This window comes from Cynocephalus volans, chromosome 10, assembly GCF_027409185.1.
Source record: "Cynocephalus volans isolate mCynVol1 chromosome 10, mCynVol1.pri, whole genome shotgun sequence".
Lineage (NCBI taxonomy): Eukaryota > Metazoa > Chordata > Mammalia > Dermoptera > Cynocephalidae > Cynocephalus > Cynocephalus volans.
The window spans coordinates 128,134,505-128,148,445 of NC_084469.1; the positions used below are offsets into that span (position 1 = coordinate 128,134,505).

Sequence of the window (13,941 nt, forward strand, 5' to 3'; positions counted from 1 at the left end):
GTTTTCTAAGCTACATCACTTAAAGATAAGTAATAATATGCTGAGAAGTAATAAGCTAGGATAGGAGGTAACAAGACTAAGATAGATTGTCTTTGTCTTCTAAAGCTTCAGTGTTACTGCCCATTGCTGTCATGGCTGCTTGCTCAAGTGAAGTGTTCTGGTGCTGCTGGATTCCTAACCAGTTTGAGAGCTTCTATAGCAGCATATCTATCAATGTAGCTTCTTTCATAGAAGGAGAAAAGCGAGAAAATTGAAATTCCTGCTAATGTTGGAATAAAAAAGTACCAGAGATCCAAAAAATAGTAAATATATAGAGTAAAGATAGTATTTCTTTTCTTTTCTTTTCAAGCATTGGACTGTTTCCACTACTTACTGGTTGAGGGCCACTTATTTATAGGACAGTGGCTATAGAACATAATGTAGTCTTGGTAAATTGGGTTTCCTAGAAAAGTAGCTGGCAGAGCTGTTGAGACTAATACAGGGAATATGCTGATACTGTGCATAATCTTAAGAGCAGTTACAGTTGAGCTTTTCCAGTGATATAAAATCATGATAGTTTATTTTTCAATTACTAAGCCAGAGAGTTATCTACCTTAAGGGACTTTCTTTCTTTTCCAAAGGCCATTAGAATGGCAGAAAAAAATAGATTAATGATCACAAATACCATCAAGATGATACTGGTGAGGATCAGAAAGGAGCCTATGACTGGGTCCAAAGCAATAACCTGGAAAGACAAGAATACTGAGTGACTGACAGTTTAGTGTCTATTTTATAAACATAAGCTATATGCTAACAATTGGGTTATGTTAATAAGAAAACATCTGGTGGAGCCTAGGGTGACAGGCAAAGAGACATTGAAAAGGAAAAAGTGGACAGAAGAGCAGGAATGACTGACTCTAAGGATGTTAGAATAATTTTGACTTCAGGGCTTCAGTGAGATACAGTGGAATTGCAAATGATTCAAATCTTGTGTGAGTTTTGGCAATTCTGGACAATATATCTAAACATGGAAGCTTCAAGAGGTAGCAAACCCATATTGAAAGAATAAATGCTTACCAGAAGTGACAATGAAAGCTGTCTCTGCTATACCAAGCAACTAAACACATGGCATTCCAATAAAATTTAACAGGTTAGCCATAGAAAACTTTTTTGTTTTAGTATTTTTTTTTTTAGTTTTTTTTCTTTTTTTCCATTGTCTTTAAAGGTGTAAGTTCTGAATTCTGTCATTCCTTTCTGCATAAAGAGATCTTTCTCAAATTCAGGGCTTACCAAATGGTTTCCATAATAATATCCTTCTAATTTAAGTGTTCTTTATAACAAATGATGCTTATTTTCCCTTGGTATTGGCCCACTGATTGTTGACACTAGCACATTGTTAAAAAAAAAAAAAAAGAAAGAAAGAAAACTCAGGATAATTCCTTGTAATAAACACCATCTTGATGGAAATCTCCTATATGACAAAATATCTCTGTGCACTAACCTATCATCTTAAAAGTGCTTATGTCCTGGTCAACCAAATAATTTAAGCAGTCTCTGAGTTTGTAATACAAGACTTTTTCCCAATAAGTTCACTTGATCTTCCCTTCATGTTTGTTGCACTGTAACTTTGAAAGCAGAAAAGTGTTTTGTTTTGCTAAGTCAAAAAGTAGGTGTTAGCAAAAGTTTATTATTCTGATTGTTACTTCCTTTAGAACTTTAAGATACAAAGTACTCTAGGGGTGAGGGCTTCAACCCCTCGCAATCAGAATTAGAATCACAACAAAATAGTTCAGCCAAAACTAGCAGCTACATTCTTTTTTCTAAAGTAACTTTCCACATTAGGAACTGTTAATTTACCTATTTTAATAAGGAAACAATTCTAGATTATGAGAATGAGCAACGATCAAAATCTTGCCAGTTTCACCAATTTAAACTGCAGTTTTTGCCTTCCTTGATCAAATCTACCCTTTATATACTAGTGTTTGGGGCCAAAATCCTTATATAAGTTTCCTCCTTTATCATAAAAGATAAAATGTAAAAGTTGAATAGGAAAATGGAGATGTGTGTTGGTAGTTCCTGGAGGGAAATAATACGCTCTCTGAAATGAGTATTAACTGCACAGCAATAGTGTAGTTCTTCCTGCAACTGTACCTCCCTACTTTAAAAAAAAAAAAAAAAGTCACTTCCATTATACACTTTCAAAGGGCCATTAAGAAGTAAATCAAGTTAATTCTGGCCAGGTATGAGAGCGAAAGTTCAGGCCCAGTGTCCTTTGGCAATAAGATTAAGGATACAAGAAGTGAGGAAGGAGGTAGACTAAGTGCTTATGAACAGGTTTCTGAAAGCAATAGCCACTCAAAAGCTGTATGAGCTTTATAAACAATAGCAAAGGATCTAAATATCTCCCTTTTACAGTGTGCAGCGGTGCAGATGGGGGCTGCTTTTATAAGCAGTTCCTTCCTTGTTAGATATGTTAAACCAAATAGAAACGAGGATTTTTTTTTCTTTTTTTTTTTTTACCTCCTTGTATTGAGAAATTCCCATCAGGAGACCAACAGTAATCATTGCTGAGCTGAAAAAAGTCTGGTAGTCAGAGATGCTTCATCCAAACAGCAGATTCAACTGAACAGAAGAAGATAGGCCAGCCAGTGGAAGATGATTACAGTTCGTACTGTCCTGAGGTGCTTGCTGATGTGGCCAACAAAGAAGCAGTGGAATGGAAAGAAATTCCTTGTGGCCATTCAAATTACTATTCCCCAGAAATACATAAAATTCCTTTGTAATTACATAGTGTTTTCATTTAAATTTATTTGACCTTAACATTACCCTGTGAGCTAAATTTTATCCCCATTTTAGAGATGAGACAAACATCTGGATTTAAATCAAACTAGTAGAAGTATGGAACTACAACTAAACCCAGGTTACTTACTCAACTACATTTTCTCCAAAACTCACTGCCAACTTGAAGCAATGTTGTCTGGCTACAACAAGGGCTACTGTGAGGCTAATGTCTCGAATCCTGCCGACTAAGCCAATTTGTCTGGCTACAGCTACGGCTAAGGCCTGGAATCCTCACAGCGCCAATTGTGGAGCCAATAATCCTGTTTGTGACGCCAATTGTAAAGCTAGGCGACCACACTAGATGTCGCGGCTCTTTTACCTGCCGGTAATCATGCACCAACTGGGCCTATAGTTGAGCTTAGGGCTGGGTCTGGAGCTCCCAGACCCCTCAAGCCCATTCACAGACTGGGTCACAAACCCTTCACATGCCAGGTTGGGTCACCAGACCTCTTCACGCAGGTCTGTAAGCTAGGCAACCAGCCACAAGGTCCTTGGAAGCTGCAGGTCTGGAAAAACCATGGCTGCACAGGGCAGGTGCCCGAGGCAGTAAACACCAGCCAAAGAGGCGCAGTGTGGGCGCACTCACTCCACCCACACAATGTTTACTGAACCACCCTGAACCGGCTCCAAGGTGGGGGGAGCCTGACCAGATTGTTCCATTTTCCCAACAAATGGTTTTCTGTACAGTGACCTTTTCTATGGGAAGCAATGTGATTCCATGACCACGGACTTAGGGAAAGAGAGACACTGGGCATAAGGGCTTACAGCAGTGGCATAGACTGTCAGCGGGATCAGGAAGACAGCAGAAAGCCCACCACCTCGTCCCAGGCTTTGATCAGTGTTCTCCTGATGACCTGCAGCCTGGGGTTATGATGCAGCCGATTGCTTAGCTGAACAGTTGCCAATAGAGCCAGGAAGCCCATAAGTGAGAGCAGAGTTCATTTTTATTGCCTCATAGAAGTTGATGAACCTGTATGAAGAAAAGCTGACAGTTATTCATCATGAAGCATGTGCCATTGTCAATTCCTGTGATGGGAGTATCTCCAGTGCACCTGCTCTGAGTCCTATTAGGTCGACTGCTTACTGAAGTAAGAACTCTGCTTTCTAGTGTGGCCTCCTATACTTTTGCATGTCAGAACATTAGCAAAAGGGCATGTATTTGGTTGAGAGCTGTGCTGAAGAAACTGAAATGTGTCCTCTAGCTGGTGTCTACATAAATTCACCCTGAAAGTGAAGACCAGCCTCCTCTACTGCTTTGGTCTGAGCTAAATCTCCTCTCAAAAGGAGACAAGTTAACCCAATGAGATGTGCCATCATGCTAGACTGTTTTCTGAAGCACTCTAATCCTATATTGTTCTCTGGCAGTAGCTCTTCTAGTAGGTAGGTATATAGTGCTGAGAATACAAACATGGATGCTAAACTAGAGGTGAGAGATGCTGCTCACAAATTAGGTTTTGTTATGTGAGAGATACATTCATAATTTTATGTTGCAGCAACTAGGTTACTTGTAAAGAGCCCCATAAACACGAAAAAGTTGGCAGCTGATCACAATTCTTTTATTGTCGTAAGACCAAGGTCTTAAGACCTGTCTACACAGCAGGCTGGACCCCAGCTGCCATCACCATTCAAGCTGCACAGACCCACTGTCTCTAGACCAAAGAAGATGGTCAAAGGGACACCAAACATCTCGGTATGGATGAGTTAATGGATGAACATCTCTATCCGGAAAGCAAACCCCTTTGCATATAAAGGATGGGCAATATATTATGGTTATATTTAAAGGATGATTATTTGTTGTGACTCAGGCTTTATGCCTTGGCCAGGGTACAAAATAACTTAATTCCAGGCCTTTATTCTGTGAAATTTAAATGCATTATCCTTGACAAGCACATACCTAACCATTATGAAGGCAGAAGAACTTTTCAACGTGACTAGCAGCATAAATGGTTTCTAGTTTATTGTTTTCTCTGCTGTGGACATTAGCCCAAGTTCTGTTTTAACTGATATTATACAAATACAGATCTGGTAGGGCGGAGGAGGAGGAGAGGGGGAGTCTGAAAGAACACTTGTGTGTAACTGGGAAACTTTATTTTTTTTTATTTTTTATTTTTATTTTTTTCCTTTTTTTTTTTTTTTCCTTTTTCGTGACCGGCACTCAGCCAGTGAGTGTACCGGCCATTCCTATATAGGATCCGAACCCGCGGCCGCTGGGAGCGTTGCCGCGCTCCCAGCGCAGCACCCTCCCGAGTGCGCCACAGGCTCGGCCCTAACTGGGAAACTTTAGATAAGAGGTAGGAATATCCTGTGCTCCTCAGTCTCCCTCTCACCTGTACCAGTCATGGTGGTATTGTGCTGTGTTTTTTGTTGTGTAGAGAAATATGCTTCATGTCAAGTCCCAAGATGACAAAACGAATGAGGATTATGTTCATGTCCAGAATGTTTCCCTCCCTAGTGAAGAACCTTCACCTCTGCCATTTCAGCTGTTGATCCTAAATATAAATCCTGCAGTTACCACTGCTTGTCTGAAAGATTAAAGTCTCTCTCTTTTTTTTTTTAAAAAAAAAGATGACCAGTAAGGGGATCCCAACATTTGACTTGGCATTGTCAGCACCACACTCTCCCAAGTGAGCTAACTGGCCATCCCTATATAGGGATCCGAACCCACGGCCTTGTTGCCATCAGCACCACACTCTCCCAAGAGAGCCTCGGGCCGGCCTGATTAGTTAATTCTGTATCTAATAGAGTGTTATGGACACTGCTGACTTCTATAGGCAAAGCACACTGCCAGGCACTTTTTCAAGTCTAATTTGGACAGAGTGGGTTATGGTCTTGGTTCTGTTCTGTAGTCACTCAGAAATGCTGCCTACAGAAAAGTGGGCCTCTAATACAACTTTCCTTGTACAACATTTATTCTTTTTCTCAGAGATCATAGACCTTTTGCATAAACTTAAAAATAAATAATAGAAAAATTTCTTTTTTTTTTTTTTTTTGTCTTTTTCGTGACTGGCACTCAGCCAGTGAGTGCACCGGCCATTCCTATATAGGATCCGAACCCGCGGCGGGAGCATCGCCGTGCTCCCAGCGCCGCACTCTCCCGAGTGTGCCACGGGCTCGGCCCAAATAATAGAAAAATTTCTAAATTAGTTATCAAGTCTGAGAATAATGAAAAAAACATTGTAGTTGGCTTAAGATATAAATATGTTCTATTTTATCTCCTCCCCCTCCCTCTAAACATATTCTCTTTTGAGTGCAATCATCCATATTTTTAAATACTTGCTCTTTGTTCATCATACTTTCTTGATATTACTTTATAATAAGGGTAATAAAACTGCACATAAAATAATATTATTTCTACAGATTTAATTCTTTAACTCCTGAAAATTGAAAGAGCTACTCTGCTTTGTGGAAAGCCAGTCAGCCTCTAACTGAATTCAGACTTCTGGAAAGGACTGAAATCATAGCCATAATTCTAGTATCAGGTCATTTTGGAGCTCCACAAATAAAATCTGTCAATCTTTAGTATTTCTCACAACTAACATTTTTGGTTCACTTGTATCTTGAAGGCATAGTAACAGACTAGTTGGTAATAGATGATTTTGTGAGATGTTAGACCAGGCAAAACCCTTATTTGATGTCTGCCGGCAAGTTAAGCTGTCTAGTCTCACAGAGGTGAAACAAGCACGTGAAAAGAACAAAGAACACCTGGAGTCAAAAGTCTTTAAAACTTTTGCCTTCTTCTCTTCAAACTTAGTCTTTGAATAACCCCAATTCTTTGTGTATCATCAATTTCAGATGTTTCTCAGTCTCTACACTCTACTTAGTATTTCCATTAGAGCTGTCGTGAACATTAAATAAAATCATGTATGCAAAGCAATTGGAGAAATGCCAATTTCACTAAAGTCAGTAGAAGGAAAGGATATACTGCGATTGCACCTAGAGAGGTGTCAATGGCTTAACAGCTGTTACAGATGTTACCCTTACGAAGTTAGAATGGCTGCAGAGATAAAAGTCTAAAGCACTAATATTCCATGGGTATCTATAGTATTCCATGGATATGCAGATGTTTATATGAGGATGGACTAAAAAGCTTCAGACTCCACCTGGAAGGCCAGTGAGAATGTTGAAGTTTATAAAATCATGAAAAATCTTGTAAATATAAACTTTTCACGAAGCCCCAAAATATGAGAAGTAAGATATACCCCTTGTAGGTAGAAAGTACATTTTGGAACAAAAGGAATTCTTACTTCTTATAGCTAGCTCTCAGGATTGGGGACTTTTCTGATCTTTATTTTGACCTCTATTTTTAGATGGTTACTAACAATAAAAACCCTATGAAAACCCTCAGAAAGCCTTTGTGCTTCATTTAGAAGTAGGTATAGAAGTGGTCTACTCTGTGTGGGTCTGGGAGGAAAAAAAAAATCTTAATTAAAAGTAGCACTTAATAGCATATGGAAGGAAGGACACTTGTGAGAAAATTCCACAGGAAAGAAGAGGAGAAAGGAAGTCGGATTAGGACAGACTTCTTGTTAAAGGTGGGGGAATTGAATACCAGTTTCCCTCCAATCCCTTACAAAACACCACTACAATGATAATGAAAAAATGACCTGAAGATGAAGAGAAAGGCAAATGAGATCAACAAACTGGGAAGCTGAAACGTAGAGGAATGACACTGACAGCAAATTCAAGAAAGCTGAAACCTAAGCCAGCAGTGCAGGAAACCCAGAAGCAAGCCAATTCTAACCACAAAACCCTGGAAAGGCCCAGAAATTGGAGGCATCGGTTATCGCTGAGGGTAGAAGTTCAGGTGGAACTGAAAATAGCATTGATAGTCTGAACATCAGCAATTAGATCCCAGATTTCCTCCCTCACCATTCACAACCAGGTATTTGCTACCCATCCTGCCTTTACCACCCCAAGACTAAAGGTTTATTTCCTGGTGATCTTTGAACTGGAGAGAATTTGTACTCAGATACATCTGAAAGTAATAATTTACTGAAAAAAGGAATTTAGGGAAAGTTCGCATACTGCATGGTGAGACCCTTCCCAGTCCCCCAGTCCCCTTCTCTCCACAGGCTCTGAGAAGTATAATACTGTAGGCTTATATCCTCAAGGCAGGAGTTTGAAGGGTCCCTCTCTGTGAAAACTGACTGCCCAAGAGAAAAGACAAATACCAGTTGACAAGCTCTATCCATGCACACAGAGCTTCTAATTAGCATTTATTTGCTTTTTATTGCCTCCCTTTAAATACAAAAGGACAACCAGACACTGAACTTCTAACATTGAAAACTGGAGATCAAAATACAACAACACATCAATAAATAAAAGAAGCTCAGAGGAATTAGAGACTGTGAAGGAGGAGAAGAAAAGAAAAACACTATAATATCCTCAGAAAGTTAAGAAAGGATATTGTATCCATAAAAGTGCAACAGCAGGCTATTTAAAAAGGATATTATGAGAAAGACAATTTTTGGAAGTTAAAATGTAGAAAAAATTTTGACAAATGGTTTGGAAGATAAAGTTGAAACAATCTCTCAGATATTAGAAGAAAAAGGTGCAAAACAGAAGCAAAAACAGAAGAAAATCAGAGCATCAGTCCAGGAGTTCCAAATGCTAGGAATATATCAGAAAAGCAAACAGAGAAAATGGAAAAGAAATTAATAGAGAAAAATGCAAGAAAATTTCTCAGAACTTGAGGACACAAGTTTCCAGATAAAAGAGTTTACTATGAGGTCTTTTCATAACCCTGGGGACAAAGAGGGAAATCTAGAAACTTTTGGGAATCAGAATGACATTATTATACTTCTCAACAGCAACATGAGAAGCTACAAGGCAATGAAGTTATGCTTTTCAACATACTGCAAGAAACATATTGTATCCAGACAAATTAGCGATCTAATGTGATGGCAGAATAAAAACACTTTGGACATGTAAGGCTTCAACAAATTTACCTCCTTTGCCCCCTTCCAGGAAGTTACTGGAAGAAGTAACTCCAAGTGAGGAAGTAAACCAAGTGAGGAAGACATGGGATCCAGGAGAAAGGGGATCCAATATTAGAGAGAGGTAAAGATAATCCACAGGGTGATGGTGAAGAGAACCCCTGAAGGGAAAGCTATAGAGCAGGCCTAGAGAAGAACCAATTCAGACTGTGCCAAGAGAAGGGAGGGCCCCCGGGAGTGGGGGGATGTCTCTACGAAAAAGATAAAATGATAGGTTACCTGATATTTTTGAACAGAATGAGATATTTTTTATTTCTAGAAAGTTATGAACAATGAAACCAATGAAAAATACATGCAAAATCAAGCAAATTTTTTTTAAAAAGTAATGATAAATTCTAGGGAAAACAAGAAATTTAATTGTAATATACTACACGTCCCATATTTGAAAAATATATAATCATAATAATGGAAATAATATTAAACTAAATACAAATTATTATATTGGGAGAATGAGGAAAGAAAGAAGATGTGTGTGTGTGTGTGTGTGTGTGTGTGTATGTTAGGCATATGTGTGGATATAAGAAAGCCATCCTCACAGGAAGAAATAAATAATGTCTACAACTGAAAATTCATGAACTAGCAAATAAGCATGTTAAAAAAATTTTAATTCTATAAGAACCAGTTAAAAAAACTGAAAGTAGATGTCTCCGAGGAGTAAAAGTGAGGTAGGGATAAAGAGAGGGCTGCTAGTTTTTTCCTCGAACTATTTGATTTTTAAAATTATATTTAAGGAGATTGGCCGGTTGGCTCGGTTAAAGCACAGTGTTGGTAAAATTATATTTATGTGTAATAACTTTAATTAAAATAATATCTTTTAATGAGTAGTATCAGATAGAGAAAGAATTGGGCATTCTCCTGAAATACCCAGGTCACAGAGGCAGGAAAGAAGAGGCCTTCACGCCCACATCACTGGACTCCAAAATCAGATTCACAACACAGAACAGATTCCCATTAGCACTGAAGACCACAAATTCCACAAAGAGGGCTTTTGTGCATTGGTCTAGTCAGTGCCTCTGTTCAAGATGCTGTAGAACTCTGGGGAAACAGAGGACAAGGGCCAACTACTTTCTCCATTCAACATTACAAAGGAGGAGGATGCCCTGGCATTCTCATTATCACTATCACATACCAGGTAAGAAGCTACATTTCCCAAATTAATTTTCCTATAAAATATTTTATGATTACTAATGCCCAAACTTTCACTGATGTTAACATGAATATAAATTTAGTAGACTATAAGAATGGAAATTTTCACAGTAGCATTCAGACCAAAGTTAAACATTCAGGAAAATATATTTGGCATTTAAGGTCTGAGGTAGAATTAATTTCACATGCTATGTCAACTACTTTTTGAAGTATTACATGCCACTTTTTACTAACAGCTATTCAGTTTTGAGAGCTGGAAGGAGTGTAAATGTCATTTTATTGGCATTATTGTTTTTTTTTTTTGTTTTGTTTTTTTCTTTTTCGTGACCGGCACTCAGCCAGTGAGTGCACCGGCCATTCCTATATAGGATCCGAACCCGCGGCCGCTGGGAGCGTCGCCGCGCTCCCAGCGCCGCACCCTCCCGAGTGCGCCACAGGCTCGGCCCTGGCATTATTGTTTTTGAGTAATTAATTCCATGCTGAAATTTTATTTAATTAATTTACTTATTTAAAAAGATGACTGGTAAGGGTATCTTAACCCTTGACTTGTTGTCAGCAGCACGCTCTCCTAAGTGAGCTAACCGGCCATCCCTACATATAGGGATCTGAACCCATGGCCTTGGTGTTATCAGCACCACACTCTCCCAAGTGAGCCATGGGCCGGCCCTTTGCTGAAAATTTAAATGAAGAGATGATCATTTTAACTTAGACTTTTTCATATGTAATGACAGACTCTCAGGATTCATATACTAACCCACTCTATAAGTCTCTGGAAATTAAATTTTGGCATTTGAATTTTGGGTTGATGTACACATGGTTCATAAAGGGCAGTATTTAATATGTGAAGATTACAGTTTGTCCAAGCTAGAGTTACCTGAGTTCAACTGCAGCTAGGAGTGATTAGATATGTGTTTTTCCAGTTAAGAAAAGGAATGGGTTTTGGCAAATTTCCAAACCAAAACATATCTGTAGTTTGAAGTTGAACAGGGAATTTTTAAACTAAAAGGTATATTTCCTGAGAAGTGTAAAATAAAAGTATCTACAAGTGTCACAGACAGAATAGTAACATTACAGTAACTGTAGAAACTATTCAAATAGACCCTGAATTCCTAATTGTCCCACGAATGGCCAGAAGACACCCTGGTCCTTTTGTCCAGGGCTGAGACTTGCTCACCTGGTTGCAGTACTGGAGTTTCTTCCAAGTCTCACAACGTACCTTGATCCTGAGTAAGTAGCAAATTCCCCTTGGACGGGGTAGCCACCCAGCATCTCCTGATTCTGGTAATGCCAAATGCCGTCTGATTTTATGATGTTTGTATCAGGGGGGCCCCAGTTAACCCCATAGTTCTCTGTATCTTCCTGATGTTGGTGAGATGGCGTCACTTGTTCTTGAGGAGATACTCTAGCTGGGAAGAGAACCACATCACAAATGCGAATCTGATGAAGCAGAACATTGCCCAAAAGAAAGGAGTTCCCATCAGTAACAGATCCTAGTGAGAAAGTAAAAAACAATTTTGAAAATTGCCTCATTAGGTTGGTAATGAGACAAAGATGCACACTTTCACCACTATTTTGAAGATACTAGCTAATGCAATTAGATAAGAAAAAGTATAAAAATAAAAAATAAGGAAATAAAATTATTACAATTTGTAAAATGTATATATATGTATATATATACACACACACACATATGTATATATGTCTAGATAAGAGAATCAACTTTTTATATATTAAGAGCTTGTATAGTTAAAGATATAGATTTAGATATTTATATAGATATAAACTAAGAACTTATAAAGATTAATTTAGAGAATTGGTATTTTTATGGTGTTCTCTTCCTACGTAGGAGCATAGTATGCTTTTCTATTTGTTTTTATCTTTTTTGTATCTCTCAGTAATATTCTAAATTGTTCCTCATATAGTTTTAGCACATCTCTTGTTTATCTTTTGTGTTGCTATTACAAATGAGGTATTTTATTTCTTTATACCTTCTAAGTAAATATTGTGTGGCTATATTAAGGCTTTTGATTTCTTTACGTTTATTTAGTACCCAGCCACCTTGCTGAATTATCTTTTTGTAAGTAATTGTTTTTCAGTTACTAAAAAAATGAAATAAAACAGAAGCATATAAAATACAAATCCTAATTTGAAAATATGATTCAGTAGGCATAAAATAGGTCTGCCAAGTTGCTATAATAGTTTCTAAATGCATACTCTCAATTTCTGTACTTAGCTTGGACTAGAAACAGTTCTAGTCAGTGGACCACACTTTGGGAGCACTGTTCTAGAGCAGTGTTTCTTAAATTTATTATGCATGTGAATCACCTGGGAATGTTGTTAAAATACAGATTCTGGGGTGAGGGCTAAGATTCTGCATTTCCAACAATTCCAGGAGATGACAATGCTGCTGGTCTGCAGTCAACACTGTGAGTAGAAGAATTTAGAGACATATAAATCGAGAGGGAAAGAGAAAGAGGGAATTAGAATATGACTTAAAACTTGCCAGTATCTCATACGTGCCAAGTACCATGGGATCACTGAAGAGTGAGCAAATAAATCTCCCCAGGAAAGTCAGAGAGGGCTTCACAGAGAAATTATTTGACATTTGTTGTGAAGGATGAGTAGAGTTCTCCAGATGGACAGGGACAGAGAGAACAATTCAAAATGTATGGAGAACTGAAATAAGTGCAAGAAAAGCAGTTTAAAATCAGATTAATATTTTTTTTAATCTCACAAGGCATTGCCTACTGCTTAGTAGAGTGTCCACTGCTCAGCTTAAGAAATAAGTGATTGCCAGCATAAAGTCTGTCGTATGCCCCTCTAGAATGACACCCCTTCTTTCCCTCAGAGAAGTAATCCTTTCTTGAATTTTGGAATTTATCATTCCCATGCATTTTTTATACATTACATACAAATTTATAGAGGAGATACATGTATATCCTCTAGTCAAGACACACATTGCTTTACATGATTAAAATATTGTGCTAATCTTTCTGCAACTTACTCTTTTGCCCAACATAGTGTTTGTGAGGTTCATCCAGTCAGTTGTTTAGAGGGTAGAGCCCCTTAGGCTTGGTGACTAAATGTGGGAAATAAGAGGAATTTAGGATTACTCTAACATTTTTAGAGAATGGTCATGCTCTTAACTGAAATGAGAAAATACAGTAAAGAAGTGGATTTGCGGTGCAGGTAAATAATTAGGTTTAATTTGGGGTACTTGCAGGCATTCAGATACAGATGGTGAGCAATTTTAAAAAAGCATATGGGGCTCAGGAAAGAGAAGGAGATCTAGAATATAGGGGAGAGTTGAAGCACCGAAAGAGAAAATGTGATAATCAAGGGAGGAGGGCATTGAGTTCTGGTGACACATTGATTAGCCATGTGCAGAGGTGGAGCAGCAACCAGCTGACTGGAGATAAGATCTGTGCATGCATAAATACGACTGAGTCAGGAGGTGGCTAGAATTCCAATGTTCTAACAGAGTTTGCTCTTTGCAAAATTAGATAGTAGATAGAACTACTTAAATTACTCCAAAGTGCCAAGATTCTCTTTGTTCGTTGTTCCTTCTCTGTGTTAAGCCACGGCATCCTGTTCATCATCAGTGAGAATAAGAAAGTGTGGAAGATCACCTAGACAGAAGAATCACAGGAGAATTTAATGAGCAGTTGTTACAGGACCCAAGAAGATGATGTCACAGTAAAGGTGAAGGTGGGTATTAACGATAAATTTCAATTATTTGGCCCTTTTATTTTTATGGAAAACTGAGAATTAACTAATTTCATAATCATTTTTGCATAATGATGGGGACCTGAAGGGGCCCCCAAAGTCTAAATAATGTTACTATTCATATATTTGCCCGTAGTTCTTAATCTGGTTGGGTAGGAAAGCTTAAACGATTAAATGATTTGTGATGATTTGTATAAGTTGTTTAATAACATCCCTTTGTATCTTTGGAAGACCTTTGATGAAGAGCTGGACT

The 13,941-nt window shown here is 38.2% G+C and overlaps 1 protein-coding gene across 1 annotated transcript in view; it reads right to left on the reverse strand.

Moving 5' to 3' along the window:
- Positions 1-76: 76 nt before the first annotated feature.
- Positions 77-13,941, reverse strand: part of PKD1L3 (polycystin 1 like 3, transient receptor potential channel interacting) — a 63,106-nt gene continuing 49,241 nt past the window's right edge. The window contains 12 exon segments of the mRNA XM_063110112.1: positions 77-227; positions 594-724; positions 2,500-2,601; positions 3,586-3,620; positions 3,623-3,741; positions 3,743-3,790; positions 5,148-5,182; positions 5,184-5,309; positions 6,371-6,415; positions 6,417-6,522; positions 11,179-11,368; positions 13,492-13,591. Of these exon segments, the coding sequence (XP_062966182.1) occupies positions 77-227; positions 594-724; positions 2,500-2,601; positions 3,586-3,620; positions 3,623-3,741; positions 3,743-3,790; positions 5,148-5,182; positions 5,184-5,309; positions 6,371-6,415; positions 6,417-6,522; positions 11,179-11,368; positions 13,492-13,591 (1,188 nt within the window).